General features: G+C 34.1%; 1 protein-coding gene across 8 annotated transcripts in view; it reads left to right on the forward strand.

Moving 5' to 3' along the window:
• Window positions 1–27,737, forward strand: part of LOC138321166 (DENN domain-containing protein 1B-like) — a 40,160-nt gene that overhangs the window by 10,632 nt on the left and 1,791 nt on the right. For 2 of the 8 annotated variants that reach the window (XM_069264632.1, XM_069264634.1), the window contains exons 5-21: window positions 6,283–6,390; window positions 6,507–6,666; window positions 7,814–7,867; window positions 8,220–8,281; window positions 8,607–8,756; window positions 9,618–9,663; window positions 9,866–9,967; window positions 10,762–10,870; window positions 11,258–11,391; window positions 12,251–12,382; window positions 14,792–14,851; window positions 15,774–15,806; window positions 20,488–20,550; window positions 21,674–21,706; window positions 23,297–23,407; window positions 25,378–25,448; window positions 25,764–25,941. In XM_069264632.1, the coding sequence (XP_069120733.1) occupies window positions 6,283–6,390; window positions 6,507–6,666; window positions 7,814–7,867; window positions 8,220–8,281; window positions 8,607–8,756; window positions 9,618–9,663; window positions 9,866–9,967; window positions 10,762–10,870; window positions 11,258–11,391; window positions 12,251–12,382; window positions 14,792–14,851; window positions 15,774–15,806; window positions 20,488–20,550; window positions 21,674–21,706; window positions 23,297–23,407; window positions 25,378–25,448; window positions 25,764–25,941 (1,606 nt within the window). The remainder of the gene's footprint in view (window positions 1–6,282; window positions 6,391–6,506; window positions 6,667–7,813; window positions 7,868–8,219; window positions 8,282–8,606; window positions 8,757–9,617; window positions 9,664–9,865; window positions 9,968–10,761; window positions 10,871–11,257; window positions 11,392–12,250; window positions 12,383–14,791; window positions 14,852–15,773; window positions 15,807–20,487; window positions 20,551–21,673; window positions 21,707–23,296; window positions 23,408–25,377; window positions 25,449–25,763; window positions 25,942–27,737) is intronic. The other 6 variants (XM_069264638.1, XM_069264635.1, XM_069264636.1 and 3 more) reach the window with 6 other exon arrangements.

Consider the following 27,737-nt stretch of genomic DNA (forward strand, 5'->3'; position numbering starts at 1 on the left):
TAATATTACACATGGAGTGGGGAAAGACAACTAGTCTCACTGTAATATTACACATGGAGTGGGGGAAAGAACAACTAGTCTCACTGTAATATTACACATGGAGTGGGAAAGAACTAGTCCACTGATATTACACATGGAGTGGGGGAAGACAACTAGTATCACTGTAATATTACACATGGAGTGGGGAAAGACAACTAGTCTCACTGTAATATTACACATGGAGTGGGGAAAGACAACTAGTCTCACTGTAATATTACACATGGAGTGGGGAAAGACCACTAGTCTCACTGTAATATTACACATGGAGTGGGGAAAGACAACTAGTCTCACTGTAATATTACACATGGAGTGGGGAAAGACAACTAGTCTCACTGTAATATTACACATGGAGTGGGGAAAGACAACTAGTCTCACTGTAATATTACACATGGAGTGGGGAAAGACAACTAGTCTCACTGTAATATTACACATGGAGTGGGGAAAGACAACTAGTCTCACTGTAATATTACACATGGAGTGGGGAAAGACAACTAGTCTCACTGTAATATTACACATGGAGTGGGGAAAGACAACTAGTCTCACTGTAATATTACACATGGAGTGGGGAAAGACAACTAGTCTCACTGTAATATTACACATGGAGTGGGGAAAGACAACTAGTCTCACTGTAATATTACACATGGAGTGGGGAAAGACAACTAGTCTCACTGTAATATTACACATGGAGTGGGGAAAGACAACTATCTCACTGTAATATTACACATGGAGTGGGGAAAGACAACTAGTCTCACTGTAATATTACACATGGAGTGGGGAAAGACAACTAGTCTCACTGTAATATTACACATGGAGTGGGGAAAGACAACTAGTCTCACTGTAATATTACACATGGAGTGGGGAAAGACAACTAGTCTCACTGTAATATTACACATGGAGTGGGGAAAGACAACTAGTCTCACTGTAATATTACACATGGAGTGGGGAAAGACAACTAGTCTCACTGTAATATTACACATGGAGTGGGGAAAGACAACTAGTCTCACTGTAATATTACACATGGAGTGGGGAAAGACAACTAGTCTCACTTGTAATATTACACATGGAGTGGGGAAAGACAACTAGTCTCACTGTAATATTACACATGGAGTGGGGAAAGACAACTAGTCTCACTGTAATATTACACATGGAGTGGGGAAAGACAACTAGTCTCACTGTAATATTACACATGGAGTGGGGAAAGACAACTAGTCTATATAAGTAATATTACACATGGAGTGGGGAAAGACAACTAGTCTCACTGTAATATTACACATGGAGTGGGGAAAGACAACTAGTCTCACTGTAATATTACACATGGAGTGGGGAAAGACAACTAGTCTCACTGTAATATTACACATGGAGTGGGGAAAGACAACTAGTCTCACTGTAATATTACACATGGAGTGGGGAAAGACAACTAGTCTCACTGTAATATTACACATGGAGTGGGGAAAGACAACTAGTCTCACTGTAATATTACACATGGAGTGGGGAAAGACAACTAGTCTCACTGTAATATTACACATGGAGTGGGGAAAGACAACTAGTCTCACTGTAATATTACACATGGAGTGGGGAAAGACAACTAGTCTCACTGTAATATTACACATGGAGTGGGGAAAGACAACTAGTCTCACTGTAATATTACACATGGAGTGGGGAAAGACAACTAGTCTCACTGTAATATTACACATGGAGTGGGGAAAGACAACTAGTCTCACTGTAATATTACACATGGAGTGGGAAAGAAATTAACTAGGAAACTAGTCACTGTAATATTACACATGGAGTGGGGAAAGACAACTAGTCTCACTGTAATATTACACATGGAGTGGGGAAAGACAACTAGTCTCACTGTAATATTACACATGGAGTGGGGAAAGACAACTAGTCTCACTGTAATATTACACATGGAGTGGGGAAAGACAACTAGTCTCACTGTAATATTACACATGGAGTGGGGAAAGACAACTAGTCTCACTGTAATATTCACACATGGAGTGGGGAAAGACAACTAGTCTCACTGTAATATTACACATGGAGTGGGGAAAGACAACTAGTCTCACTGTAATATTACACATGGAGTGGGGAAAGACAACTAGTCTCACTGTAATATTACACATGGAGTGGGGAAAGACAACTAGTCTCACTGTAATATTACACATGGAGTGGGGAAAAACAACTAGTCTCACTGTAATATTACACATGGAGTGGGGAAAGACAACTAGTCTCACTGTAATATTACACATGGAGTGGGGAAAGACAACTAGTCTCACTGTAATATTACACATGGAGTGGGGAAAGACAACTAGTCTCACTGTAATATTACACATGGAGTGGGGAAAGACAACTAGTCTCACTGTAATATTACACATGGAGTGGGGAAAGACAACTAGTCTCACTGTAATATTACACATGGAGTGGGGAAAGACAACTAGTCTCACTGTAATATTACACATGGAGTGGGGAAAGACAACTAGTCTCACTGTAATATTACACATGGAGTGGGGAAAGACAACTAGTCTCACTGTAATATTACACATGGAGTGGGGAAAGACAACTAGTCTCACTGTAATATTACACATGGAGTGGGGAAAGACAACTAGTCTCACTGTAATATTACACATGGAGTGGGGAAAGACAACTAGTCTCACTGTAATATTACACATGGAGTGGGGAAAGACAACTAGTCTCACTGTAATAATATTACACATGGAGTGGGGAAAGACAACTAGTCTCACTGTAATATTACACATGGAGTGGGGAAAGACAACTAGTCTCACTGTAATATTACACATGGAGTGGGGAAAGACAACTAGTCTCACTGTAATATTACACATGGAGTGGGGAAAGACAACTAGTCTCTCACTGTAATATTACACATGGAGTGGGGAAAGACAACTAGTCTCACTGTAATATTTACACATGGAGTGGGGAAAGACAACTAGTCTCACTGTAATATTACACATGGAGTGGGGAAAGACAACTAGTCTCACTGTAATATTACACATGGAGTGGGGAAAGACAACTAGTCTCACTGTAATATTACACATGGAGTGGGGAAAGACAACTAGTCTCACTGTAATATTACACATGGAGTGGGGAAAGACAACTAGTCTCACTGTAATATTACACATGGAGTGGGAAAAGACAACTAGTCTCACTGTAATATTACACATGGAGTGGGGAAAGACAACTAGTCTCACTGTTATATTACACATGGAGTGGGGAAAGACAACTAGTCTATAAAAGTAATATTACACATGGAGTGGGGAAAGACAACTAGTCTCACTGTAATATTACACATGGAGTGGGGAAAGACAACTAGTCTCACTGTAATATTACACATGGTGTGGGGAAAGACAACTAGTCTCACTGTAATATTACACATGGTGTGGGGAAAGACAACTAGTCTCACTGTAATATTACACATGGAGTGGGGAAAGACAACTAGTCTCACTGTAATATTACACATGGAGTGGGGAAAGACAACTAGTCTCACTGTAATATTACACATGGAGTGGGGAAAGACCACAAGTCTCACTGTAATATTACACATGGAGTGGGGAAAGACAACTAGTCTCACTGTAATATTTCACATGGGAGTGGGGAAAGACAACTAGTCTATATAAGTAATATTATACATGGAGTGGGGAAAGACAACTAGTCTCACTGTAATATTACACATGGAGTGGGGAAAGACAACTAGTCTATATAAGTAATATTACACATTGTGTGGGGAAATATAACTAGTCTATATAAGTAATATTACACATGGTGTAGGGAAAGACAACTAGTCTCACTGTAATATTACACATGGAGTGGGGAAAGATAACTAGTCTCACTGTAATATTACACATGGAGTGGGGAAAGACAACTAGTCTCACTGTAATATTACACATGGAGTGGGGAAAGACAACTAGTCTATATAAGTAATATTACACATGGTGTGGGGAAAGACAACTAGTCTCACTGTAATATTACACATGGAGTGGGGAAAGACAACTAGTCTCACTGTAATATTACACATGGAGTGGGGAAAGACAACTAGTCTCACTGTAATATTACACATGGAGTGGGGAAAGACAACTAGTCTCACTGTAATATTACACATGGAGTGGGGAAAGACAACTAGTCTCACTGTAATATTACACATGGAGTGGGGAAAGACAACTAGTCTCACTGTAATATTACACATGGAGTGGGGAAAGACAACTAGTCTCACTGTAATATTACACATGGAGTGGGGAAAGACAACTAGTCTCACTGTAATATTACACATGGAGTGGGGAAAGACAACTAGTCTCACTGTAATATTACACATGGAGTGGGGAAAGACAACTAGTCTCACTGTAATATTACACATGGAGTGGGGAAAGACAACTAGTCTCACTGTAATATTACACATGGAGTGGGGAAAGACAACTAGTCTCACTGTAATATTACACATGGAGTGGGGAAAGACCACTAGTCTCACTGTAATATTACACATGGAGTGGGGAAAGACAACTAGTCTCACTGTAATATTACACATGGAGTGGGGAAAGACAACTAGTCTCACTGTAATATTACACATGGAGTGGGGAAAGACAACTAGTCTCACTGTAATATTACACATGGAGTGGGGAAAGACAACTAGTCTCACTGTAATATTACACATGGAGTTGGAAAAACATTGATGAAAATAATTTATTTATATTGGAAGAAAAATGGCAAATTTTGATTGTTGTCTGAATAAGAAAGTTTAGTAAAGGAATACCAACCCTTTTGTAAGAGCTAGATAATAATATGGCATGGCTTTATGCTATTTTCATGGCAGCTTATGATGAAATATTATGTGTAGCTTAATTAGACAAAAGATCAGCATAGTAGACTATTAGACAATTGATTGTGTATTTTTAAATAATATAATGTTTGTACTATAATTAAAAAAAATACAGCATATTTCATTCTGAAAAAAAAAAATATTTTACACTGTATACATTATACAAAAAAATCATGACATAAAAAGTTCTTGTTTTTAAAAATGATATTTAACAGTGTGGCACAATTAATTGTTTTACATTTTGATATTTGGGAGAATTATAAGAAAAATATGATAGTGATTATGAACAAAAAAAACAAAAGAAAAAAACTTTAATTATAGAAATTTCTGAGCATTTCTTAAATCTTAAAAATTCGAAAGTCTAAAATTACATTTTAAGATATTTTATGCATTCTTCTTAGGAATCCTATAGAGTTTGTAATTTATTACTTACTGGGTAGTTACCAGATGTGTTAGATTGAAAACTATCTTTTTGTTTGGTAAAACTGGCTTGACATGTTTTCAAAAATCTGATTTTATATATAAAGGATAATACAGGGTAATAAAGAACTTCAATCTGATTTTTTGAGCGAAGATAATCTGAAATTGTGTCTGTTGATCATAATAATTATATATTCCTCCTTTAAGGTGATAGACTACATGTTTATTCTTTAACACTATTTTAATATACTCTCACATATACAAACAAAACCTGTGTAATGTTCTCAGTGTATAATATATTTAACTGAAAGTGAATTATGTATATATCTGTGTAACCTAATCATAAAGTTTTTATATAGTTTTAGTTGCAATTAGTGAACTATTTTCAGTGCAACCAAATTGTGAAGTACACATGTATTACAACTTTTAATTAGATTTAGTATAGTGGACTAACTCTGCCTGTGAAATAAATACTTTTTCTGAATCATACACTCTGCTATTTGATATAGAAATATATTCAGTCACTCTGCTTCTTCTGTTTTCAATATAAAGTTTTTGTTTGTATTTTAAACTTAATTTTATTTTGTTTGACTGATCTTAAGAGTAAAGTTTTTCTTTAATTTATTGATAGTTTTTAATCAGAAGTTGTCTAATGATGCTTGAAGAAATGAACAGACTAAATTATATTTTCATTATAGACATTTTATTGGAAAATGTTTTGTTTGAATTTTATGATAACTTTCTCATTAATTTTCATTTCAATGTGTGAAATTCACATAAATTTTGTTTTATTAATAATCGGTTTTGATGCATGGATTATGTTTTATCAAAATTGTTTATGAATTTATTTTTACTTTTATTTATTATTATTTACACATGTTTGTTTATTTCTGTTCTATTCCCTGATTATCTGGCTTTAGCCCTGCTTTAGTATTTGGCCAACATGCAGTGAAATATTAAGAGAGATTATGCTAACTTTAATATATCCCCCACTACAGGACTACAGTGGACCACTTCACATTTGTACTTACGGAATTAGATAGTACTCTCAAGTTTGTCTTTTGTCGTCACGCGACCGGGGCCCAAACATGTCTGTGTATCATCAGGTAAGTTTTCTGACTGGCTTCCATGAAGACATATTGTAAATTTATTTTGTCAAACACAATTTGCTGATTTAATTTCTACGATGTACTTATGATATTCCTGCTGATATTTTTTATAGTTATTTCCCCTGGTTCGAGATCTTTTACAATCTGCTGAACCAGTTGGCGGAGATGTTGAACCACAACTACGAGAGAGATATGACATCCTTTTTAAGAGCTGCTTATGTCCAGGATGTGCCAGCTCCTGGTGTACCTGTAACCATAGCAGCCAACCAGGAGGTAGGTGGTCAGGGCTTCTCTCAACTTATAACATCGACATGTAGACATTTTATAAAGAAAATAATTTAATTTATCCTTATGGCATTGCATTGTCATTGACATCCATACAAACGTACACGAGTGAATCGAATAATACAGTACTGTTGTAGATACTTGTAACCATGTCCATGTATCAAAGCAAATGTATCTAGCTACCATATATATATATATATATATATATTGGTGTCATAGCTACCAATGAACATGTGATGGTTTCCATATACATAAAAAAAAAAACACAACTATAAAACAGTTTTTTCTCCCTAGCGCTTTCTCGGCTCATGCCGGTCTTCAGGGGTTTGAATTCTTTTATTTGTAAAACATGACGTCATAGTACAATGACGTCATAGTAAGATTACGTCATGACATGGTACATAAAGATATTGTGAATGGTTCTGGAAGAAAATAACAAAAACATGAGGACGAAATAAAAACTAATATGAAGTTCCTTTGTCCCGTTCTGAATTTAGCACAGGTTAAATTCAGAACGGGACAAAGGAACTTCATATTAGTTTTTATTTCGTCCTCATGTTTTTGTTATTTTCTTCCAGAACCATTCACAATATCTTTATGTACCATGTCATGACGTAATCTTATTATGACGTCATTGTACTTTGACGTCATGTTTTACAAATAAAAGAATTCAAACCCCCTGAAGACCGGCATGAGCCGAGAAAGCGCTAGGGAGAAAAAACTGTTTTATAGTTGTGTATCAAAGCAAATGTATCTAGCTACCATATATATATATATATATATATATAGGTGTCATAGCTACCATGAACCTTAATTTGCAGATATTAGTAAATCTTGGTAAATACATGAATGTAAATATATATTAGCAACCATATATGGATATTATTTGATAACAATGTGGATGTCAAATTTTAGATACACAGTAAATCATGTTTATAAGACTTGCCATTCTTCTTCAAGGTGACTATGAAGTAATGAAGCAATATGTGTACAACGACCTATGCTTATAACAAATTAATTCATTGTTATAGAAGTGTTTTGCTGTACATGTATTTGTTGATATTAGCTGTCGCTACATAGGTTATGTAGTAACTGTAAACACTTGACCTAAACAGAGTCTTAATTTGATACACAGATGTTGAACTTCACTGCCCCAGAAATCAACAAATTACCTAGTATACCTTCAAATGTAAGTATGACCTCAGATGGCACAAACAAACACATCACATTAGGGAAATGAAAAATTTGCAAGCTGTTTGATATATTTTAGAGGAAATCAGAAATGGTACCAAAGTAAAAGTGAATCACTAAGTATTTCAACTTTATTTGTGAATATTAATGCGTTTCCTCACTAGCTTCAAAACAGCAAATGTATCTGAAATTGATTTTCATTTGAATTAAGTTGTAACATTTTGACATATTACAACATCAACATATAATATCACAAAGGGTGATGTCTTATTGGTAAGTCGGTAACATTTGACATTGCTATGTTTCGTTTATTCCAAATTTAATCATTTTGTTTTGTTATCTGTTGACAGAGGAACCTTACTGAGTATTACAATGCCCTAGATACTGCCAACATGATGATTGTGTTCGCCAGGTGAGATCATTAACCTGTCTATTATCAAAAAGTACCTGTCCTTCCTTTTAGTAATGTGGTCTTTCTATACAACATGTAGTCGGAACTCAACCTTCTACAATTACTTATCACTAAAATCTTATGATTGTACTTGAATGAAAGGTTTACCTAAGCAGTTTTATTACCTGATCAGAGTAGGGCTGTAAGATCTACATTTTGATCTTTGGCTTACATTAAAATAGTTTAGTGCAGATGTTTTTTCTTCTGAATTTCTGACAAAGATGATTATGTGTGTTATTATTTTTTCCTTGTTTCACATGTAAAGGCGATATTTCTTTTATTACAGTATGTTGAATGAGCGGAGAATTGTGGTGACGTCTCGTCGTCTGTCACGCCTGACTGCCTGTATACACGCCTCAGTGGCACTACTCTATCCCATGTTCTGGCAGCATCTCTTCATCCCCATACTCCCAGCCCACCTTCTAGATTACCTCAGGTAAATTTTCTGATTAATAACCTACCTCAGTTTTACATCTTGTAATAATTTATTGATGTAAGCATTTAGCTGTATACAGTGTGATTATAGTTGAGTTTGTGGCTTTCTGTACAGAACTGAAGCAATGTCATATGTAGTAACCTCGTGCATTGGTGGTCGCTCCATTGTACTCCATGTACCCATTACAAGATTATTAACCCTGCTAGCTAGTTAGTTTAGGTGTATGTAATCAGAATAGATATTGAATAAACTAACATGGAAGCTTGGAACACTTAGCTTGAAATTAAGACGTATATCTGCTGTCCGAAACATTAAATGTTTTTGTTTAATAGATAAATTGTAATGGCTTCATGTATTGATTGAGTTTATCAGTCTTTGCCTGAGAAATAAAGACTGTTTCTGAATCATACACTCTGCTATTTGATATACAAATATACTCAGACACTCTGCTTCTCCTGTTTTCAATATGAAGTTTTTGTTTGCATTTTAAACTTAATTTGTATTTTGTTTGATTGAGCTCAAGGGTTAAAGTTTTTCTGAAATTAATTGATACTTTTTAATCAGAAGTTTTCCATTAATGTTTGAAGAAATTAACAGACTAAATTATATTTTTATTATAGATATTTTATTGGAAAATGTTTTGTTTGAATTTTATGATAATTTTCTCAAAGTTTTCATTTCAATGTGTGAAATTCACATCATTTTTGTTTTATTAAATAATCAGTTTTGATGCATGAATTATGCTTTATCGAAATTGTTTTTGAATTTTTCTTTTCACTTTTATTTATGATTGTTTATACATGTTTGTTATTTCTGTTCTATTCCCTGATTGAGTTGTTGACATATGATCTTACATTTCAGTGCTCCAATGCCATATGTAATAGGAGTACACTCCACGCTGATGCAGGTGAGAAACACCACAATGGTTATCATTCTATATGAAAAATCATGCATTTAAAAGACAGCCAAATTTCCTTTAAACCTAATACTAAGAGGCACCCTATTGATGCAAATATATTTAAAAAGTTCAAAACTCAGATTGAAAACATGTGATGTTTAAATTGTTGAGCTGAATTTGGAAAGTTGAAATTGTGTTGAATTTACTTCAGAAAATGAGGATGTCAGAATTGGGTGATGCCATCATAGTCGATGTGGACAATAATACAATACAATCTGAGTACGATGACTTGGAGGATCTGCCCTCAGATATAGTGAGTATCCATAATAACAATAATACAATGCGATCTGAGTACTATGACTTGGAGGATCTGCCTCAGATATAGTGAGTATTCAATATAGAAACGATATACAATACACTATGAGAATCTGATATGCCAGATCTTGTAAACAATACTGAGGGATAGAATGAGAAATCAAAGTATATTGTTGCATGATTCTCTATATAAATGTAAATGAAGTAATTTCGCCTGTTGAACGGTCAAAGTTTGACTGGTGACCGGGGCGGAACGTTTGCATGCGTTTATTGTTGATGTCATAATTACATTGTTGACAACATAAACACTGGCGCGCCGGATCAACCCAAATGCCAGTATTCTTTCAGCGAAAGTCTTTCTCGCCAGAAGCTCACTGTTGAATTTAAGATTGCGGTTCAGGTAACAAAACAGTTGTTTCATTCCTTTTCAGTCAAAACTCTTTCCCGAGGTGTTGGTACCAACCCGATGAACTGTTTCCCGTTGACTGAAAAGGCATGAAACAACTGTATAATATGATATGGGATTTGAATTTATAGTACATATCATATTTTGAAGTGTAAATGACTATTTGTATCTGCTCCAAGCACTGGTAAGATTTGATATAAGTGGAACACGATAAATAATCAAATAGGTAGGCATATTCGAGATAATACCTGTGATGGAGCTTATGGATAATAAGAACAGCTTGGTTCACCATCTTAATGATAAATTGTGCCCGAAATTTGCGGACAGTCATTGATCATTTTAGATTGAATGTCCAGTAGACTTCATCAATTTATGTTACGTTTTAGTCCTCTTACCTGAAGCGTCATCTAAAGACAGATAAAGTGAGGATATCGATGCAGACGTCCGGCGACACCATCCCCAGAACATTCCTAATGGCTCTAGTCCGATTAATAGGTAAGTACTCAAACATTGGTTACCACTACAGATTTATCTAAAACCACAACTCAAACATTGGCTACAACTAAAGATTTATCTAAAACCACAACTCAAACATTGGCTACAACTAAAGATTTATCTAAAACCACAACTCAAACATTGGTTACAACTAAAGATTTATCTAAAACCCACTACATTGGTTTTCAGTTAGAAGTTTAAGCAGTTAGAATTGAGGTGTTTGTTGTGAATTTATAAAGAGAATGTTGAATTAATACTAATTAGCCAATATTAATGTCTGAAATATCTAACAATTCATTTAGACATAAATTGGTTGCTCATTATTTGAATATTAAATTACATTTATCTTAAAACAAATTGCTTAATTTTGTAATGATAAATTGGCAGGTGGTTACAGAGATGCACTACGGTTCAAATCTGGAGAGCCTATAACCTTTGACCCAGATGCATTTGTCCTCTCACGACCTCAATCCATGCAGCCATTCCTGGAAAACATGCTACAACTCCAAATCTTTCAACAGGTAATTAATATACCAGAGCTGACCATATGATTACAGTTTAATTAAAATCCTTATTCTCTCTGTCTTGTATTAGGGGTACTGACAATATTTTGGCTACCTATGTAGTCTTTGTACTTGACTCTCAAGACATATCGTCCAATATATTAATTATACACACTTGATATACTATTTCACAAATCCATAATTGGTACTTGGTCCTGAAGGTGGTGATTTGACTTGTCAAACAAATGTTCACCACGATTCATGGATGAGATCTTTATCACAGAATGAGAAAATGTGGGTTTTGAGATCCAAAAACAACATTGGTAAAGTACAATTGACGGTCAATTAGTCCCACCTTCCGGTGATTATGACGTCACAAAATTCATGTCAACAAATGACATCACAATTGACAGAAGGTGGAAATAATCAACAGTAAATTGTACTTTTCCCATGTCGTTTTTGGATCTCGAAATCCCTGTATTAGGAGATGTCATCTTATTAGACGGTGCTAAATACTATTTAATCGAAAAGGTCAAAGTTTACATTAGCTTTACAGATTTACATTATTCTGTACATGTTCATTGGGTAGAAGTATTTTACAAACTAACAAAATTGAATTCACTCCTATAGACAAAATTGAACTCTTCTTGGCCTGGAATATTCTATTAGAGTATTATAGCGATAAAACATTCAGGTTGGATGTCTTAAGTGAAGATATTGTACGTTATATAACAAGTGAATATTATGTATGATGTTTAGATGACTTTTGTGATGTGTCCACTGATAAAAGGTGACCATGTACGTATTGTACTCATCAAAACCTCACCCATATATTCACTGGCTATGTATCAGTATCAATGATACATTTATTTTATAGTTTATCAACGAACGTCTAGACATGCTCAACTGTGGTCAGGGTTTCAGCGACATTTTTGAGGCTGAGGCTTTACAAAATGCAGACAAACTCAATACTCAGTCACGTTATAAAGAGTGGCTCTCTAATATGAAGGTAAGTTTTCATGTCAAACTCCACTATTCACATTAATGATATGGTAAACCTGTATTCATAGCAAACTCCTTACCTATTTAAACTACATAGATACTAGGCTCCAGCATGTATGATGGCAAATTAGCTTACCAGACAGAAAATTATATCTTCTAATAAAGTGAAACACATTACAAAACAATGAAGTTTTAGGTTGATTTCTGAATATCTGATGATATTTTATGTGTATACAGTGCTAACAAAACAGGGAAGTTTTATGTTGATTTCTGAATATTTGATGATATTTTTAGGTCATCTGACCCGAAGGGTCAGGATGACCTATAGTCGTCATGTTTCGTCCGTCGTCGTCCGCCGTCCGCCGTCCGCCGTGCGCCGTGCGCCGTCCGCCGTCCGCCGTGCGTTAACTTTTCACATTTTGAACTTCTTCTCAAGTTCTACCGGTGCGATTTAGCTGAAACTTGCATGAAATGATCCTGACATGGTCCCGACAAAGTGTTGTTATTTTTCGGGTCGATCTGAAATCCAAGATGGCCGCCACAGCCGCCATCTTGAAAACACATTTTGAACTTCTTCTCAAGTTCTACCGGTGCGATTTGGCTGAAACTTGCATGAAATGATCCTGACATGGTCCCGACAAAGTGTTGTTATTTTTCGGGTCGATCTGAAATCCAAGATGGCCGCCACAGCCGCCATCTTGAAAACACATTTTGAACTTCTTCTCAAGTTCTACCAGTGCAATTTGGCTGAAACTTGCATGAAATGATCCTGACATGGTCCCGACAAAGTGTTGTTATTTTTCGGGTCGATCTGAAATCCAAGATGGCCGCCACAGCCGCCATCTTGAAAACACATTTTGAACTTCTTCTCAAGTTCTACCGGTGCAATTTGGCTGAAACTTGCATGAAATGATCCTGACATGGTCCCGACAAAGTGTTGTTATTTTTCGGGTCGATCCAAAATCCAAGATGGCCGCCACAGCCGCCATCTTGAAAACACATTTTGAACTTCTTCTCAAGTTCTACCAGTGCGATTTGGCTGAAACTTGCATTAAATGATCCTGACATGGTCCCGACAAAGTGTTGTTATTTTTCGGGTCGATCTGAAATCCAAGATGGCCGCCACAGCCGCCATCTTGAAAACACATTTTGAACTTCTTCTCAAGTTCTACCAGTGCGATTTGGCTGAAACTTGCATGAAATGATCCTGACATGGTCCCGACAAAGTGTTGTTATTTTTCGGGTCGATCCAAAATCCAAGATGGCCGCCACAGCCGCCATCTTGAAAACACATTTTGAACTTCTTCTCAAGTTCTATTAGTGCGATTTGGCTGAAACTTGCATGAAATGATCCTGACATGGTCCCGACAAAGTGTTGTTATTTTTCGGGTCGATCCAAAATCCAACATGGCCGCCACAGCCGCCATCTTGAAAACACATTTTGAACTTCTTCTCAAGTTCTACCGGTGCGATTTGGCTGAAACTTGCATGAAATGATCCTGACATGGTCCCGACAAAGTGTTGTTACTTTTCGGGTCGATCTGAAATCCAAGATGGCCGCCACAGCCGCCATCTTGAAAACACATTTTGAACTTCTTCTCAAGTTCTACCAGTGCGATTTGGCTGAAACTTGCATGAAATGATCCTGACATGGTCCCGACAAAGTGTTGTTATTTTTCGGGTCGATCTGAAATCCAAGATGGCCACCACAGCTGCCATCTTGAAAACACATTTTGAACTTCTTCTCAAGTTCTATTAGAGCGATTTGGCTGAAACTTGCATGAAATGATCCTGACATGGTCCCGACAAAGTGTTGTTATTTTTCGGGTCTATCCAAAATCCAAGATGGCCGCCACAGCTTCCATCTTGAAAACACATTTTGAACTTCTTCTCAAGTTCTACCTGTGCGATTTGGCTGAAACTTGCATGAAATGATCCTGACATGGTCCTGACAAAGTGTTGTTATTTTTCGGGTTGATCTGAAATCCAAGATGGCCGCCAAAGCCGCCATCTTGAAAACACATTTTCAACTTCTTCTCAAGTTCTACCAGTGCGATTTGGCTGAAACTTGCATGAAATGATCCTGACATGGTCCTGACAAAGTGACCCCATATGTAATTAATTTTACTATTGCCAAGGTAGTCAGATGACCGTTGTGGCCCTTTGGGCCTCTTGTTTATGTGTATACAGTGCTAACAAAACAGGGAAGTTTTAGGTTGATTTCTGAATATCTGATGATATTTTATGTGTATACAGTGCTAACAAAACAGGGAAGTTTTATGTTGATTTCTGAATATTTGATGATATTTTATGTATATACAGTGCTAGATATAAATGATCAGTTCTTTAGTATCTTTAAGACTAAGATTAAAATTCATCTCTCATTTAAATTTGATCTATTTCAATCTGTTTGCAGAAGCAGGGTAATAAATTCCAAAAAGGGGGAAAAGACATATGGGCAGGCATCAAGGAAAAGGTAAAATATGTCTTATAAATCAAACTGTAGCTTCTAATTAATTATTACTCACTGTGGTATTCAGTTATCAGTGTTATTATTTCTTCTGTTGGTCTACACCATAATTGTGATTTTATATAGAAGAACAGAAATATATTTGTACCATTTATAAAAATAACCCTCAGAGATTTCAATCTGATGCCTAATCATTGTTGGCATACAAACAAGGTAGTTTTATACTTTTCATGAACAAATTGCAGAGGACTTCAGTTATTTGCATAAGGATTATTTGAATAATTTTCCTATTTTCATAAAATTGTCTGGTCCCAATTTTTCCCTTCTTTGTCTTTGTAATTTGCAAATCTGTAAATCTGCATAAAATTTTATACTACCTCTGCTTAACACGACATATGGGAATTCAAAAAATTTAATCTGATATTTTTCATGTACACTGTACTGATATTCTAGACCAGATTTATAAATTCAACATTGCCACCATGGATAGGAATTTGTCAGTATAACAGTGAAATTATTTGAACTCCAAAATCCAAGTGTTAGAATTTGATGTCCGTTATGTCACTTGGCTAATAGAGCAAAAAAATTACCTACTTTAATGTAGCTGTGTCCCATTTTAGAGATTTGCTAGAGCTCTCTGGAAGAGTCAGCAGTAAGATTTTACTTGTTTTTCTTAATTTTATGTATTTTAACATATATATATATGCACAGAGAATCAATTTCATACTTTTGATACAAACTTTTGTTTCTGCTATCATTAATCTTGAATCACAGCACATGTCTTGTTAGCGACGGTTCTTTATGTTGTCATTGTCCTGACTGAGACAGGTAATTTCACACACCGCCTAATGATTCTATTCCACACAATTTCCGACACAATTACTGAGTTGATGATTTATTTTGTTACTGACATGGTATTTATCCACAGGCGGCACCCGTTATGTCTAACGCCGTACATTCTGTAAGTCAGCCATTTTGCATGTCCTATGTTGTACACCTGTACATAGAGTAACCCTGTACTCCTGTGTCCCACCAGCTTCTCTTTTTTATTACAGAGTATCTCGGGTTTGGGTAAATAACAAAAAAACTAGCAGATAAGTTAAAAACATTTGTCCCTATTACATGAAACTTGTTATTGTTACTGGTTAAAAGTTCCATCATGTTCAAGTTTAACATTACAAAAAATTGATTGTTTTGCTATATGAGGATATATGGTACATGTATATGTACAAATGTGTGTATTATTTAATCATGGTCAATATTTTACACACATATTAATGTCCATGAAATGCTGAAATTCCATCCATGCGAAAATACTTGCTAGCATCTTGCAGTTTTAGAAACATGAATGGTAGGTTTACTTTGCTGACATTTGCTGTTTAATGGTTATAATGTGAGTTTATAATATGAGTTGGATAATAAATTCATATGTCAGTTGGAAATGCAATTGATTGATGTATATATACAGAATTTTGGATTGTAGATGATATTGTTAGTTTTGTGTCTACAGGAAATGCTGTTGTATTGTGTGAATTGTAGAAATTCTGTGTTTTGATTGTCAAAGATGAATGTCTCTCTTTATTCCTCTGCTATGGGATGGAGGTTACTTGTGTCCACATTCCCTTGTATTTAGATTTCTTATAAAGCCAGGAGCATATATGTCTTATAAACCTTTCACAATATTTTGTTTCATGTTTTTGCATTTTGTATAAAATTTGGAATTTGATGTTGTTTATATATATCAAATGTTTGAAAACAGACAATTACTATATACAGTGGCTGTGTTAAGAGCTTTGCTAGATGCATATCGTAAAAATGATACCTAAAACTTGTCAAATGATGATGTATAATTAGTTAGCCCATCGTTATCCTTTGATAGGCTATTCAAAGACTACCGATTATTGTAACTATTATACACATGTATTGTATGATTACACTATAGTTAATGAATATCGTCACTATTGTGTGTTGGTATACAAACTTTATGTGTGTTATGTGAATGTATTGTGTGATAGATACCTTTATTAACCCTTTAAGCCTTGATGATGTGCTAACAGATACAACTATAGTAATCAGTTCATAGTATTTTCACAGTACTTTATTTTTATTGATACAAGTTACTTTGAGACACAATTTTCAAATTCGTTTACATGATAAATCAATATTTCCAATATCAAATAACAACACTATATGGCAGCAATAAAGCTAAATCAGTCAACTCTGACCTTTGAATTGAATGTTGTACACCTATGAAAGTTAAATTCAAATTAATTAGGTGTTAGATTGATGGTTATCATTGTTCCTTATATGTTTCTAAAATTCAAAGTTTATTTGGTACTTGATGAGTGGTAAATACAGCAACTTGTCACTAACGGTTCATACTCTTCATCTGCACATACATGTATTCAGATTTTAACATTACAGTATTTGATTATTATGCATGTGTATTTGACTAATATATTTTGGGTGGCATCAGCTTGGGAGTAAAACATATAGATCAATATTTAGATGAATGCATTTGCACATAAATGTTGGAAAATTAAATCATGTTTATAAGATAACAGAGAGCCAAGAGGAACATATTTGTACCAGGCTTAAGATGAAGACATTGAAAGGATTGGAGATTATCTACTCAAAATTTTTTATCCTGCAACTGTCCCACATACTGACCGATAACTACTGCCGGATAAACTTATGCTTTATCCGTCAATACGATATGCTTTATCCGTCAATACGATCACGTGAATTTGTTCCATATCTGACGGAACTTTTTCTAACTTGACCCAGAACTTGAACCTTCCGGTGAATGAAACGTCATTCAGTCCCGCTAAAACGTGACGTCACATTCATCGAAATGACGTCATTTTTTACGATATCGAAAATCTCGTATGGCGGTGTCGTCTTTTTCTTGGCTCATGACAAAGGTATGTATTGTTAAGTAATTCTTTAATGGGTATTGGTTGTTATTTGAGTATTTTCATTTCCTTTCAGTGATATATCACCCTAAATAGAATTACGGTTACTGTTTGTGAATGCGCTTATTTATTTCCCACGGCAGTAAAAAGGAGTACACTCTCATTCGGTTAAGTGAATGAATCTTTACCTCCGCATCAAAGAAGCGTCTCGCTTCGAGCGAAACAAAGTAAGGAACTGTCAATTTGCTTTCGTTTTGAAAGCCATAATGGTTGCAGGATAAACAGAATACACGGTTAGTATCTTACAATACAAGATTTATTTTGGTGCTCGACACGGAAAGCCGAGATGACTCGGCAAAGCCTCGTCATCTCGGCTTTCCTAAGTCTCGCACCAAAATAAACCTTGTATTGTAAGATACTAACCGTGTATTCTCTATATATATGCCCATCAACATCTTCTGTATAGACATCTTCTGTATATCTTCTGTATAGATAGAACACTGACATGTGAGACGAGACCTTGCAAGACGTCAAGTCATGTAGGCAGTTAACAAGAAACTTTGTAACCAAACAACATGGAAATTGTTCTCTAAAAAAACAGGATGTTTAGATACAACTTTTATTGCTCAGTAGGGAAGTCTACAAGAGCATGAGATATATTCAGGTAATAGTAACGACTTGGTCCTATATCATTGTGTAACTGTTACATACATTTACATGTTCCTAGTTTCCTGTGTGGGACTCCAATACAGCATGTATGCACTGACCACTAATTTGGAGCATGCTGAGATGATATTTTAGTTATCATTATCAGTTTAACATTAGAATGCATTTGATTACCCGGGTATAATATCTGAATAAAGTTACACAAATGCTGCATCTTGGTTACTAGATGTGTATTGATACAGATCTAAAAGTGTGGGTATATTACTGACAGTATTTTGTTAGCAGATTTTTGTCACTGTTATGATGTCAATCAGACATGTTGTCTGTTTTGTATCAACTTTTAGATCCTTTCATAGATATCATTTGGAGTCATAGTGGTTTATATTGACTCATTCACCCCTGAAATTCCAAAATGGATTATTCCAGCTTTTGAGCTAGAAGAATCTAAATGCGTCTTTAGGGGTGAGTGGGATAAACTTTCTCCTTCCTAAATGTCATCTGTATTTGCTGATTCTTCAGAACCAGTGTGATTTTGTTAATTATACAGTTAAATATGGTAATAACGACCCTCGAGGGACCAGCAGAATAACTTCATTATAAGCATAGTACGTTATACACATATGCTACAGTCATCTAACAGGAACCTTTATGGAGAATGAAAGTATTAGATTATAACAACAATTTTGTTGTGTTTGTTATAAACATGTTTTACTGTAATTACCAGTTCATTATCTATATTCAGTTGAACCTTGTGTACTTGAACTCATTTAATATCACAAGTAAGATAAATTTGAAGTATTTTGTTGGTCCATACCAGATTTTACATCATTCAATCATTAAGTACTCTAAGCTTAGATACTGGGAGGAATAAAAACTTTACAATGGTCACACAGACTTTGAGTAAACAAGGCTTGACTGAATATTTTATGTCAGAAATGAACTGCCCTTTATGCCATACCTATATATATGTTTCATGTTGTGGTTGTTATAGTGAAATCTTCTGTATAATTGTTAGGTCGGACTTGACATAGTTGATCAACAGCCAGTAGGAAGTTGATTTATTTGTGTTACTTCTTACCTATTCCAGACACTTTATTTCTCCTGTTATACAATTGAACAATTTACTTACTTTTTTAAAATCTCAAATATTAGGCATTTCTACCGAGGGGATTTCAAATCTTATATTTAAAATGTATGTGAAGTAATGAAACAATAGAGGAATGAAGTGAAACTGAACTGGGTCAGCCATGACTTCTTTTAGACCAGTTAACTCAAACATTAGAGTATTCATCTATAGAGTTTGGAATGTCTTGGAGGTGAATCCTGGTGTTCTTTTCCTTCTATGATCTATAAGTGTGTAGTTCATGTATAGACATATGACAGTTGATGTATTATGTGATGAGTGATGAATGTTTTGTAAAAAGATATTAGATGTTTTGAATAATGGTAGCAAATGTTGTGTAGTATACTAGTACATTTTGTATGTTGAATATCCTAAATTGACTAACTTTGTTAAAAGGTGTTTGAACCAAATAAGTTTTTAGACAAGTCTATGTGGTGGCATATATTTTCACATATATATGACATCATGTTTGTGGAAATAAGTCCAATGAAAATATTTGCCAGCTGAATAAGTCAACATATTAATGATAGCAATATCCAAGGGACCATGTACATGTATAGCTATAGGTAGAAAGTGAAGCTCCTGGCAGATCGTTTGTCACTTTGGAGGTTCCAGAAGGGATACACTTCTCTACTGAGAGGTGATGAATGGGGGAAAGTAAATGTATCATTACAGTCTTTTCAAAGTGAGATTGTTAAAATTTCGCCAATGATATTAAAAGTTGGACCCTGCATTAATTATCCTGTGCACACCTTCGAATGTAATACCTGTGCAAACATTTTCCTCACACTCTTAAAACTCAGCACTCAAGTTAAAGGATTATTATTTATTACAATATATATGAGTTGAAATTTCTGGTTTTCTGTCTATATTTGGCAAATCACAGGATTTTGAAATAATGAATGTGTAAATAAATTCCTTAATTTTTGTATTAATAGGTCAAGTCCCAGGGCAAGAAAGCATACACAGGTATAAAGAACAAAATGGCAGATTTAAAGAAGGTAAGTAGAGCCTGTTACCTGTTGTGTTTACTTACCTGTAATCTGTGGTCGAGGTGTCTTGTGATGGTCAGGTATTTGTGGTGTTGTCTCTCCTTTAGATGGAATGTATATAGTTAGTTCTATCTCCTGTTTTGATGGTTTAGAGATGGTTTAAGATGATTTATTGAGCTCTTATTTTTTTCCGTTTTTTTTTAAATAGGCAAATATTATGACAATGTTTTATCAAATAAAGGGCCAATACTGTTGAGATGATAAATATTTCAACTTTGATTAAATTTCATTTGCATTATGAATATTTATACTCCTGGTAATTGATGTCTCTATATATTTCATGTCATATTACAAATCTCTATATTCGATGTCCCATTAATAAACCTATATGTATTTGATGTCCCATTATAAATCCCTATATGTTTGAATTTCTATTATAAAACTTTGATATTTAGTGCCCTGATAATAAATCTATATATTTCACGTTCTATTATAAATCTTTCTATATTTGAAGTCCCATTATAAATCTCTCTATTTGATTTCCTATTATAAATCTCTATATATTTTATTTCCTATTTCAAATTTTTGCATGCAAGATATCCCATTAATAAATCTCTATATATTTGAAGTTCCAGTAATAAATCTCTATATATTTGATTTCCTATTTTAAATCTCTATATATTTGATGTCCCAGTAAAAAAGCTTTATATTTGATGTAACATTATAAACCTCTATAAATTTGATGTCCCATTAATAAATCTCTCTATATTTGATTTCCTATTCTAAATCTCTATATATTTGATGTCCCATTAATAAATCTCTTTATATTTGATGTCCCAGAAATAAACCTTTATATTTGATGTAACATCATAAATCTCTTTATATTTGATATCACATTAATAAATCTCTATATATTTGAAGTTCCAGTAATAAATCTATATATATATATTTGATTTCCTGTTTTAAATCTCTATATATTTGATTTCCTATTTTAAATCTCTATATATTTGATGTCCCAGTAATAAATCTTTATATTTGATGTAACATTATAAACCTTTATATATTTGATGTAACTTTATAAATCTCTATATTTGATGTCCCATGATAAAACTCTTATATATTTGATGCCCAGGAACCATTGCCACCCTACAGAATGTTGCAGGAGGTGAATGTTAAGATTATTTTGATTAATAATTCCTCTTAATATCTGTATTAATGAGTATTTAACTCATCAATGTTCTTGTCTGTGGATGTTGGGAATTTAGGGTGACACTCTAGTGAAGTAAACATTCTTCTCATAAATGACTTAATGTACCTTCTTTTGGTAAAAGGCTAAAACAGTTATACTCCAAATAAAAAATAACAATAAAATAAGAAGGATGAGTTTCTTTTTCCAAACATTTTTTATCTGACTGAAAGATTCACTAGAAGGTTTCCTCAGCTATATGTTGGCTATACATGTTGTGAGCCCTGTTCAACATTAATTGTCTCCCTTGCCTACCCAGTATATTAATTGGTTTTGGTAATGACTTGGAGCTGACTTGTATGGAACCATTTGTGACATCTATACATTAAGTGTTCTATGACAGTGTTTCCTACGTGCGTCAGCTCGAGTTGTGTCCATGTATATTCCGGATGATACAAAACTTACTGTCTTTATAAGCGGGCTTTGAAGCTGATGTCGGTCAGTGCTACTTGATGGAATTTGCAATTATCATAAATTATTTTAATTTATTCATTATTTGTTTTATTTATTCTATATATCAATGTACCGTAAGCTTCATTATACACTGTGACACTTACAACAATGACTTGCCTAACTATAGGGATAATAACAATATATCGCCTTACAGGGTAACTAATTATAACTTCACCGTTAGACATTCCAAAGTCTGTCTTACACTTGTGTACTAAGTGTTTAGGGACATCAAGGTCTTATTGATAAAATGGACATTTCACATCCTACGATCATTAGTTCTTAAATAATATAATACAAAGGATCATGTAACAAAGGATGTTCGGTTACATATTAAACTTACAAAAACCTATAACAAACATAATCTTATAGTCATTCACATGGAGGCCACTTTAGGTAATCTTATACATAATAACTGATACTGATATAATATGTGTATCTATAACAGAAAACATAACAGAAATTATTATTTATCTACATATGTCATTACAATATGATGGACTTAAAATTTTCAAACAAACCCATATTATCTCCTACACTCTTTAATGCATTAATATTACATGTAGAACAGGAGCAATTACCATTCATGAAACAATTATTTCAGATTTTATATTAATTAATCAATCAATCAAGCCATCATTAAACAAATTAATTGCTTTGTTCAGGATGTTAGTCAAATGTTAAATATCCATTTTTTAGCAGGAGGAATTTTAAAAGTAAGATTTATAGAAGTGTGTAATTTTGTGTTGAAAACATATAAAACATCAGAGAGACTGTAGGAAATTCAATAGGTTTTATATGTAGGTGGTAGTCAAATTGTCAAGCCTGTACATTTTGTTGCATCTTGTGTCTGTATGACATCTTGTGTCTGTATGACATCTTGTGTCTGTATGACATCTTGTGTTTGTATGATACACTAACAAATGGATCTTGTCTGCCACAAGATTGAAAGGAATTTTGGGGAATACGGAAACAGAGATTCAGAATTGCTATCAAACATGTTGTAAAGTCACAAGGCTTCAAAAGCATGCACGCTTCATCATAATTTGCTTTTTCCAGGAGGATGAACCTAATATGAAGACGAAAAGTGTGAAATCTCCATCCACCCCTAAAATGACCAACCGCGATCGCCCTTCCACTGTAATAGGCCAACCGCTGAAAACTCTGCGTGTAAGTTACATCCTGGTACTTACAAAACGGGACCTATCTCAAATGAAAATATGCCATCTCATCATCGGCATCATTTTTATATCATACATGATTATAAAGTGGTAGAAAAGAGGGATGTTAGTGTAAAAGAAATGAGAACATCTAGAATGCTGGATATTGTTCTCAACAGTATTTAGTTTCTTCATTCTTCTATAAAACTCAACATAAGTACCAAAATGCATTGAATGTGGAAGGAATGGATAAGTACGTATTGGTCAGAAATGTTAAAAGGTCTTCAAACTAACTATAACAAGCACTGAACTTTTGTCTTCTAAAAACTTCAACCTGTTGTCTACTGTCAGTTATTGTATAAATGACATATTTTAGGACCAATAGTCAGAGGTCAAGATCAATATCCAGTCTTATGCTTTCAATGGTATACTGACAAATACAACAACAGCCTATTGAGTTGGTTGGGTATACAACTATATCAACCGTTCATCATCTAAAATTTAAAAAAAAAAGTTAAGCTTTTAACCAGAAACATAAAAATCAAAAAAAAAAAAAAAATTTCACACAAAATATGCTAGCTATTCTGCTTTTGTTTCTATTCCACAATTAAATACTTCTTTTTATAACTATTAAATACAAACAAATAGTTGTTCTTGAATTTGATCATTGACTCACATGGATTTGATATTAATTGCATATAATTTTGTTTCTTTTTATTTTGTTCTCTTTTTCTTTTATTTATTTCCAACAATATTGATAATTCCGTCAAGCTAATTCATTGCTTGTATGTATCCAAATGCTTGATTGTTACATGTATTTTTAAGCATGACTGGCATGTACTGGTTGCATGTATTATGTATTTCTGATATCTTTACTCTATTGTACCACAGTTGTAAATGAAATTATATGATTCATTTGTTAATGTATTCGGTCTTCGCATATTACAGAGTTATCCCCCTTGTTGGAAGGGATCAATTGTCAATATTTTATGAGTGAAGTTGAGTTTACGCTCACAAACACGTGATGACATAATCAGTACCTATCTGTATGAGCAGATAACTTACATACAAAGTCAGAGTAACATTAATTAAGTGATGCCTTAGTTGGATTGATTCATAAACTTCTCTGCTACATTAAGTAGAGATATAAAAAGGCCAAAATCTTACTTTGGTCAGATGGACTAAATCTTACTTTAGTCTTTAGTCAGATGGTCTAAAGTTTTCTTTTTTTTAAATTCAAGAATTTTATCTCTATGGGGACAGACCATTTTCTGTGGCCTTGAAGGATTCTTTTACAATTTCCCCAACATTGAATTTCCAACATTTTTAATTTCAATGAGTGTGTTCAAATGACAGAAGCTGTGCCTAAGGATTCTACCAATGTTATTAGGGCTAAAGAGAAGGTCAATTTTTGCAGTCATATACTTTATTTAAAACTTTTTGTACATTAAAAGTGATGATTGGTTGATTTTACAAGGTATCAATTGGCTAAACAAATCAATATTACTGGATCCAAAATCTAAACACATGATCAATTAACTGCTTTAATAAGTAAAACCAGGGATTGACTGATCAAACTGGATCAATTTATCAAAGATCAAGGTCAAATTTTGAATTTTTTTTCTGATGAAAATGTGTATTTCATCTGATTGCTTTTGCTTCGGACATAAAAAAAAAATGATTTTCTGAAAAGGAAGAGATTTTTTGTTTCAAGTTGTTCATTGAGGCACTTTTACAACAAAACAATTCAAGGCCCTTTGTTGACTTAAATTTGATCTTTTTTGTATTTATAACTCTCTCTTCTCTTCTTTTCTTTGCTTATCTGGTACGATGTTTAAACTTTGGAAAAAAAAATGAAGGATCGGATATTTTTCTAGCAAAGTCAACACTGTATAATAACTTTTATTTTTGTAGAAACTATTCACTTATGTACTATATCAGATGTTGCTTTATTACATGATTTGTTTCCCTTGTATTTAGCCTCCCCGCCCTTCGGCCTTGTCATCACCTACAGGGGATAAATTGATTGTGGCATCATCATCACAGGACAGGTAAATCTATAGAAATCATAAACTGTAATCTTTTATTCCTGCTCAACATCACCTTATTAAGATTTTTAAAATATCCAGAAAAAAAGGGATTGCAGGAAGTATGTTTCTTAGCTCAGTTCTGTCCTGTCCTATATCCTGATATGGAAGCACAGGCATTTATGTCTGGCAGACAGTTTTACCTTTTATATCTAATTCTAAATAAATTTATTCTTACAAGACGTTATGCTTCTAATAAAATACCACATCAGATATTCATTTTGTTTTAGGATTGTGCAAAACAAAGTGATGCAAGTTTGTATATTTCTGTTGTTGTAGGATTTCCCGATACAAGATGATAATGGTGGAAGAGAAGGTTCACGATGACTCTGATGTAGAGTTAGCTTACAACCGGGTTAGTGTCAACCTTTTGAGTGACCCTGATATACAACAGGCAATGAACAGAGCTGCCAGTGCAGAAAACATCGTCCGTATATCAGGCAAAACACATCAACTGGTAAGGGGAGCTTTCCTTACCCCCGGTGTGGTCATGCATGACTTTGTGTGGAGATAAGCGGCACTGGATTGGCCTGGCACACCTGCTTCAGCACCCTCCAATCATGGTTCAATCAAAATCTTTTTCATGACCTTCGAGCCTTTGATGACTCAATCAACACACATAAGTCAAACTCTTGTCTCTGTCGCCCTTCATTACTGAAAAGCTCTATCAAGCTCATTGTGTAGCATACACACAAGTCATGCCCTCCTCTTTATCACTCTCTACACTAGTTCTTTCAAAACATTTCACAAATACTTATAACACTCAAGTTCATATATCCATACCCACCATTCTTCAAAGATTTCATATCTGATGTTTTGATTCTAACACAGATTCAGGGTTATCCACCTTGTTTGTATCTGATGACTTTTCTCTGAATTACAAATAACATGCACATGTATTAACTTTCTGTTCTGTCCACTCTTATTCTCCTATTGTAACTTTTAGACATTTTCTTGTTGGCATCAGTTATAGGACTGTTCTTTTCATTCTTTTGCTCTTCTGAATTTTTTCTTGTCCAAGCTTTCTTTCCTGGTATGTCTTTCCCTATTTATCCTTCTACATCAGGTAGTGGATTTTTACCAAAATATGCTACTTTATCCTTCACTAAGACATCAGTCATGGATTCTCTTCTACACCATCCTCATGAACACAGTGCATCCAATAAGTCATGTAGAGTACTCCAGAGACTGGCTCCTGTTTGTATACAAACCTGTCTCACTTCATATTCTTCATTCATCTTACATTAGCATTGATAACCTGAGTACTTCTTTCTTCCTACATTACAAAATTATACACTTTTCTATTTGTACCTTGGCCAAAATCTCCATTTTCGTCTGCATTGGTTAAACATCTTCTGATCATTGTCTCCATTACATGACTCTTTCAATATTTTCCCTGGACTTTTTATCTTTCAATCTCCCTTGCATCACATTTTCTACATTTCTGTCTGCTCAGTATGGCTTGTTGTCATTTTTTTCTTACTAAGTTTTCTGCCTTGTTTATCTTTTTCTTATTACACAATATTCTTTGCTCAGTTTATTATAGTTACCTCCCTTGCATGCCATTCTTTTTTATTGAGGCAAAGCTTGTTTGCTGCTATGATTTTCTGCACTAGTATATGGTATTGGTTTGTATAGGAGTAGTCTGTGATGTTTTAAAGCATGCTCATATTCTAATGTTTTTTTTATAATTATAAAAACATATCCAATGATTCAAATGATATAATTAGTATATGGTTTGAGCAACATTTACTACAGTATAGCTGCATATTTTTGGGAGGAAAATTTGGCAATTTTCATTCGAAACTTGAAAAATTGAAAATTTGACTTTCTGTCTATGAGAGTAATTTACATTGTACTTACAGTAACACTTTTTTCATAGATCAAATTGTACAAATTTCATCTCTATCAAAAATATCCATCTTTACATTGTTGTATTGCATCAAATATAGTGGTTTACAGATTACGTTCTAGGTATTTTATTATGTCACTGTACATGTACATATATAATCATACTTTAGTCCAGATCAACCTTAGACATTGTAAAAGTTACCAAACACAAAACTAAAAAGTATACCATATATTGTTATAAAAGTCAACACCCTAAGGCCTAAAATTGAATGAAAATTTTTCCTTTTCATTTAAAAACACTTTATTATATAATCCACAATATGGTTCAGCTTGACTCTGATTACTTTTACATAAAATTCATCCTTTGTACCTTTTCTTTTTTGAAGACTTATTGATTTAAAA

Source organism: Argopecten irradians, chromosome 4, assembly GCF_041381155.1.
Source record: "Argopecten irradians isolate NY chromosome 4, Ai_NY, whole genome shotgun sequence".
In the NCBI taxonomy this organism is placed as follows: Eukaryota; Metazoa; Mollusca; class Bivalvia; order Pectinida; family Pectinidae; genus Argopecten; species Argopecten irradians.